At 41.0% G+C, this 7,243-nt stretch overlaps 1 protein-coding gene across 1 annotated transcript in view; it reads left to right on the top strand.

Annotated features, from left to right (window-relative positions):
• Positions 1 to 400: 400 nt before the first annotated feature.
• LOC142043395 (uncharacterized) overlaps positions 401 to 7,243 on the top strand; it is a 46,073-nt gene continuing 39,230 nt past the window's right edge. The window contains 3 exon segments of the mRNA XM_075054558.1: positions 401 to 973; positions 2,001 to 2,188; positions 4,874 to 4,880. Of these exon segments, the coding sequence (XP_074910659.1) occupies positions 401 to 973; positions 2,001 to 2,188; positions 4,874 to 4,880 (768 nt within the window).

The raw sequence follows: 7,243 nt of genomic DNA, 5'->3' as shown, positions 1-7,243 counted from the left end.
AAGACCACCTGGTGTCACTGGGGAGAAAAACCAAGCGAGCTTCTGGGTACAGAAGCCCCTCGGATGTACTCACCTCACATGAGGAGAGGAGCAGGGCCCGGCTGCTTAGGGGATGGGTACAAGGGGACACCCACACGCACACAGGGGAACCAGAACAGGCAGTGACCCCAAAATCTGGGTGTTTACTGTACAATGCAGTGCCAGATACAGGCCGGGCTACACGAGGCTCTGCCACACTTCTGGAGCCACTTAGGGGAGGAGGTTGTGGAGATGGCTGCTAGCCCAGAGACCCAGGCAAAGGTAACAGGTTAAGTAAACCAGGTGAGGCAAAACACTGGCTCCACACACCTTCCTCACAGAAAAAATGAAGAGACCACCTCTGACCCACCCTCACGCTCCAATGGCTCAGCCCGGCTGTGAGGCACCCGCCGGGACCAGCTTCCCCTGTCTCCCTCCCGCTCCCCGGGGCACGCAGCCCCTTGTCAGCCCAGCCTCGCCGGGGAAAGCCGACCCGGCCCCACCTGCGGTGGAGCTGCCACCCCCGGCGCCGAGGCTCCGGCGGTCGGGCGAGGCGGGAGCAGCGACCGGCGCCCTCAAGGAGGGAAGCCGCCTGCCGGCACCCCTCAGATTTGTAGCCCCTCGCACCCCCTCCTGCGGCAGGAATGAGGCAAAGCAAGGGGCGGAGGGAGAAGGGGAAACGCTTCAGGGCGGCCTTCGCCGCCTCGGTGGTGGCGGGGCCGTGGGACCCTACACCGTACCCTTCGGCCTCCGTTTGGTACGATTTCTGTGTGGAAAAGGAGCTGAACCTGTGGTGAGGGAAAACCACTGCAGGTCCTTTACGGTACCTGGTGGCTGCGGTGGCCTTCAGCCCTTGGGACACCCCGGGATTGAAGGAGCACGGGTGTCCCTTCAGGGACCAGCGGTGACGCTGAGGGCCCAGGCTGGCGCTACTGTTACGGTTACGGGTTCACGGGTTTGATTTGGGGTTGGTAGCAGTCCCATCGGATCCTTGGGAAAAATAAGCGAGCATCAGAAACCTGAAAGCAAAAATGAATCGAAATCTTCCGGGATTCAAACACATTCCCTCCAGGAATGGTCTGTCGGGCAACCTGCACCGGCCGGGGTGCGGGGCTGAGGTAGCGTGGCCAGTGGTGGAGGGGTTTTGAAACAGCAACACAACATGAACAAAGCCCAAAAGCACTAAAGCGCTGAGACAGTGTTCAGCATAAAGCCTGAGATACATACTCTTATATCAACAAAATCCATTTGTTACATAAAATCATTTTCCCTTCCCTTTAAACAGAGTGGGGGAAGGGAAGCTTAAAATATAACTCAAATGGCTTAAAACATAGCTCATACTTTCAGTGCTCATTACCAGAATTATACTTTTCGTGTCTGGCTGTACTGTACGATAGATGGAATTTTTTTCCTACTTCCTGCAAAACAACATTTGCTTATTCAACTGCCTTTTAGCAATGGGTATAATCATAATCCCAAGTGACATATGCAGTGAGAGCAACTGACTACTTTCTCTCTCTCCAGCACTTTATTTCTAGAGATGCTGTGTTTAATTAGCTCCACGGTAGTCAGAGGAGGAAACGGGTCACCTCTATGTCAAATCTCTGATAGTCATCTTCCTCACCGCCACCCCCATCCCCTTCATTTGCTTTTGTTTTGCATGCTACAAGTAAGGTCATTAGTGTCAGATAGATAGCTTTTTGTGTGTGTTATGTTCCTGAATATCTGCACTTTGGGGAAGGGAGTGAAATAAACTGTGAACTCCAGCATACAGCTTCTGTGTGAGGGAGGGAACATTTCATACAAATTCTATATTCAAACTGAATGTCACCAGAATTCTCTGAACAGATGATGTCATAAGTGTTGCAAAACACTGAGAGTGAGGAACCCATATGAATTTTATTTTTGTCTGGATTCCAAAATCTGTAGGGACCCAAAGCCTTCTCCTGTACCAACTCATCTTCTTTTTTCTCTTTCTGCAGATAGACATTTTTTTCCACATCCTGCAAGAATCTGTTGTTGGACTAGCATTCCAACAGTGCCACGAGACTACACCAAAATCTATAGTTTTTAAAATAGACCTGCCACAAATGTTGAGTCACAGGGAAGCATATACAAGGGGCAGTTACTTGCAGAATGCACTGCTCTTTGATCCTTTGTCTGAAACAGAGTAAGCAGGCAGGCAGAGGACGGGAACAGGATGCATTTCCAAATTTAAGCTGCGCATAAGCCACAGAAGTGCTTGCTTCTGCGGGAAGCAGTTTGCAATCACTGACATTGTGGCAAGGCCCAAGTGACTGAAGTCCAATCTGGAATATGACCAGGGTCATGCCTCTTTGTGTTTCTACTGCCCAATTTTCTAACTTAGATAGCAATCCTTTTGGCAGTCCTCTTGTACAGTAGGGATCCACCTGCAAAGCTGTTACCGTTTTGAAATCAGCTGTTACTCTTGAAAGAAAAGCAATGTTTTATAACGCTTGCAAGTCACCAATATCTTTTTCAGTATTCTTTGATCATCATTATAGACCATGATAGGCATATCCTACATGTTACAGTTTTGCATGTTATATCTGTAACTTCACTACCACTGTATTATGTAGAAGTTAAGTTTGGTAAAGTATTTATAAAAACAGCTGAGAAAGGTATGCAAATATTTCCTATTTTTATATATATACTTTTCTAAGTGGGTTTCAAGGTTTGACAGTCTTGGAAATAAACAACCAAGCTCAGCTGCTGGTATAGACAGATCTCCACTGATCTCAAGGCAGCCACACTAATTTATGCAAGCTGACTCTCTGGCCCACGTATCTCTATTTATCCATTGAACAGTAACTGCATAGGCCATAGCAAATGTGAACTGCTACTGCAGTGCCTAATGTGCCTCATTTAGTAGGTTGTATCTGAAACCTTTTCACAAAATGTAGGGAAAATTCCCTCTCAGGTGGTGCTATGACCTTTTTGTATGCTGTTCATGAACCATCTACTGCAGAATTTCCTGGACTTGGGGTTTTTTTGTTTTCCTATCAAGAAAGGTCAGTCTTTCTGCATTGTGTTAACTTACCATTTGACTCCTTGTTTCCCATCTCTTTGAAGCTGTGTTTGTTCTACTGTCATAAAACTCACTCACATCTTTATTTTTCACTGTTAAATAAAATAGAAGTTATTTTTCTCCATTGTATGGCAATAAGAACCATTGTATTTCATCCTGTGAAGGTTGCATGTTACAACATGGTTGGGGTGCTTATTGCCTAAAAGAGAGCTAATGCATTGTATATCTGATAAAAGCTGTATGGGACTGCTGGTATATGTACCCAAGTACCCAAGGGCTTTAATCAGTACCCAGGTATGATCAGGACCCAAGGACTCTAGCCTGTGCCAACATACTGACATTTATATGTAAGATAAATTAAGACCTCAGGAGCCCAGGGGCTTCTCTAAGATTCAGGATTCAAGGAAGGTAGAAGGTTTAAAAAGGGTTTAAGTCAGATAATGAACTTCCTGTGCAATACCAATCCTATAAAAAATACACAATGTTGGCTTTGAACCATCATTGTTTGTGGGTTTTTTTCACATCCTTCCAGCTCAGGTAGGCTGATGACATAGACTGATGGGATATGCATATGAAATGTACTGGCAAGTAGCAGGAAATATCCCTTTATGATGATCCACAATAGGTACAAATCATTCCAGCTCAGGCTCAGACAGCCTCAATGCAGGCAAAACTCTAGAAAATAATTCTTTTAGCTCTGGTGGTCCCTGCTTTGTTATGAAGGATAGCCATTGCACATGGTCATCATATTAAACTACACCAGGAAAGAAGGTTTGAAATACCATCTCTTTGAGTGTTTCAACACTAGCCAAAAAGAATGACAAGATTCACACAGCAGCCTTAGAGGTTTAATGGATTAGTCCAGGTGATATTGGGGCTGCAACTTTAGGCTACTGTTAGTAGCCAAATCACTTAATTTAAAATTATTTATGAATATAGTGTAAGAAGACAGTCAACACAATAAGGATGTACTCGTCTAAAAAAGACCATCTAAACAGGAGGCTCAGAGAGTGCAAGCGACATGAACAAAGAATTATTTCAAAAATTAGCAGCTGTTCTGCATCATTTTTAGTTGAAAGTAATTGTACCAGTGACTACCAAGGAGGCAAAGGCCAAGCTCAATACATTCACATTTACAGACACCTTACCAACCTTTCTTAATGCCAGCAGTTGAAGTGGTAATATTTTTAAACATAAAATGCATATTGTTTACAAACTTGGTGGGGTCAAACAGTTTCAGCAGTTTAATGCTTCTCAGCTCAAGCTCCAGCCACAACCAGAATCATTATTCAGTATTTAAGTCTTGCTATTCCTAACATTTTAGAGGTGCTGTTTTACATTATGTGTATTTAACCTTCCAGTCTGCAAATGATTCACCACTTGGCAGGCCCATTTATAACAAGTGTAAAAAAAGTATAAATTTTTATTCTGTTTTTTTCTGTTCTATTTAGAAACGGTCCATTAGGAAACATGTTTTTTTCTTTAAGAAGTGAAATTAAAAGTAAGGCATGAATTGTATTAAACTGAATATCCAAGGGTCTCTTTCTTAGTGTGGTGTGCTTGCAAATCCAGCTACAACTTTTGTCAAAATCTGTGGAGTCATACTTCCCAAAAAGATGGCCAAAACCAGTAGGTTTAAAGTTAAGGAAGATAAATTTATGTATTTGCATTCAAATCACTTGAGAGCTGAAGATTTATTTCAGAGGAGGAACAGGAACTGTAGAATTAGTTCTACACTGCAAGTTGTCCTTCCAGACCAAATGAAATAAACAATTTCTTAAAATATTTATTTTTTCTGAATTTCAGGTACAAGGTATGTTTTGTACATGGGAGCAAAAGCTAAGCAATTTGCAGTCACTTGTCACTGTTGGTTGTTTTCAGAGGACTAACATGGTGCAGCAGCCAAAGCATTAAACCAGGACCCAGAATGCCAAGTGCTCTCTTCCTGGCTGTTTTACAATGATTTGCAAGCACAGACAGCTCTCACACCTACCAGAATTCCCCACTGTAGTGTGGTGAAGTCTGGTCTAGAAAGAGAGACAACTAATTGGACAGAGATTGCAAAAACACTTAGGGATAGAAGGCTCTCTCCCTCTGCTCCAGTGCATATCAAACTAGTTAAAGAAAATATCAAATAGAAAGGAGCTGTGTAGTGGGAAGGAAATAAGCTTATGTTTTGGTCAATAATTTATAGAAGGTTCACATTACATCTAGTCAAGGTCTGGATGTCCCCTTCTCTCACATTCATGTGAAATTACTTTATTTACTACCTATCTTAGCCTAGAAAGGCACTTCTCAACCTAAAGCTCTGGCAATTGCCCCTGATTGCTCAAAACTGGCTTTAAATTACAGTTTAACAAACTGTCCATGACACAGCAAAGGGCAGAAGGGAAGTATTAACATGCTGAACTGTTGTGTGATATGTAACTCTCTTTAGGGCACAGGAGTAGAAATGAATGGAGATGAAGAGGAGAGTAGTGATCTGCCAAGCACTCCTCTGTTAGGAAATGGGGTCAGGGCTTCTTTTACTGCATACCTACACAGTGCTTCCTATTAAAAGGTTGAGACTTTCAGCAGTGCTGAAATTTAAAAAAAAAAAAAAAAAAAGTTTTTTTTAATTATTTCATAGAATCATCTCTTACAGTCAGAGATGTTACAAATATAGCTCCAGCTGAGATCCGGATTGGGTAGATGAGCAGTGTATCTCCTTTTACAGATTCTTGTAATTGGAAACCACTGTGATCATGTAGCCTGACTTCCAGAACAAAAAATACCTACTACTCACTCCCACATCAATGACATCTACCCATAACTTCAGACCTTAAGTTAAGCAATAATATTTTTCCAGTGAATGATTGACCTTAGCATATCAGGGTCGGATAGAAAACTGGTCAAGAAGGCTATGTTGTTATATTCCAAGACATAGATAATACAAGCATCTGAGAGCATGTGTATTAATAATGTACTTTACCAAATGGAAAACAAAAGAGAGGATGCTTTAAAAAAATATATTTCATTCTTTGAATTTTCCTTCTCTTTTAGACTGACTCATTTCACTCCATTGGAACAGAAAAAAGATGAACAAAACTTGATGAGGCAAGGATCCCTGCAGAGACAAGGTGATTATGAAAAAAAGTAAAGTGAAAAAAACAGAATCAGAAGAGATTAAAGTAATTACTTCAACCAAATTGTCCAAATCATATTTAGGCCTGATCCTACAACTTCTCACCTGCAGTAGGTCTCTGGGCTTTACACCACTTTGCAGGCATGCAAAAGGTAGTAGATTGAGGCATTCAGAAGATTTCTTCTCTTATCATCATGGTAAATGTCTGGAAGTGGTAGTGAGAGAACAGAGAGCACCAGTATCATAACTAAACATCTATATGTATAGGATAAAACTTGCAGTTAAATTTTTGCATTTTAATCAATTGTACTTATTCATGAATACTGTTCGGATATAAATATATCTATTTATAAAACAGCAAACAAATGCTGTTTTCTTCCTTTCTTTTTAGTAGGATACCTATGAAAAAGTTACTTTTGATATGCATTTGTTATAGCAGATGGCAAGTATTATTATCCCTACACTTCTAACAGTTATAGAAAGGAAAAAAATTCATATGTACATCAAACTGTGTTTTATTTTAAATATAAAGATAATGAAAAATTAATAAAATTAATCTGTTATCCCTTTCAGCAAAGGAAAATATTATCTTGAATCCAGTCATGTGAAGAACACAGAGCTATCAGGTTCTGCATTGTTAAAATGAATGCAAAAGAATTCCTTCACACAGAACAAAATTACCATTAAACAAAATAACACTACATCTGAAATCAGGGCAACATCCCCAACAGTGCAAGTAGCTGCCTTGAAACTCAATGTTAAAGAAAAGCGTAAGATTGCCCCTGAGTTCTGGAAAGATCATGTTTTTTTAAAAAAATAGCCTGCTAATACAGCTTTTTAATATCTAGGGCTACTTGAGGCATTTGAATGATCTTTCTATTTGGCATTTTATTAATGTAAAAGCTCTTGGAGGGATAAAAATGTTTTGAAGTGGGGTGCTATTTTCATAAAATATAAGTCTGGCTGACAGGTCTAGCGGAATTTTTTCTCATATTCTATATAAAACTTACCATGGAATTTCACTAAAGGATTCTTGAATTAACATGAAGTTG

The sequence above is a fragment of the Buteo buteo genome, chromosome 22 (genome assembly GCF_964188355.1).
Source record: "Buteo buteo chromosome 22, bButBut1.hap1.1, whole genome shotgun sequence".
In the NCBI taxonomy this organism is placed as follows: domain Eukaryota; kingdom Metazoa; phylum Chordata; class Aves; order Accipitriformes; family Accipitridae; genus Buteo; species Buteo buteo.
Note: the sequence above shows the minus strand (reverse complement) of the source record. Positions and strands in the feature narration are given on the sequence as shown.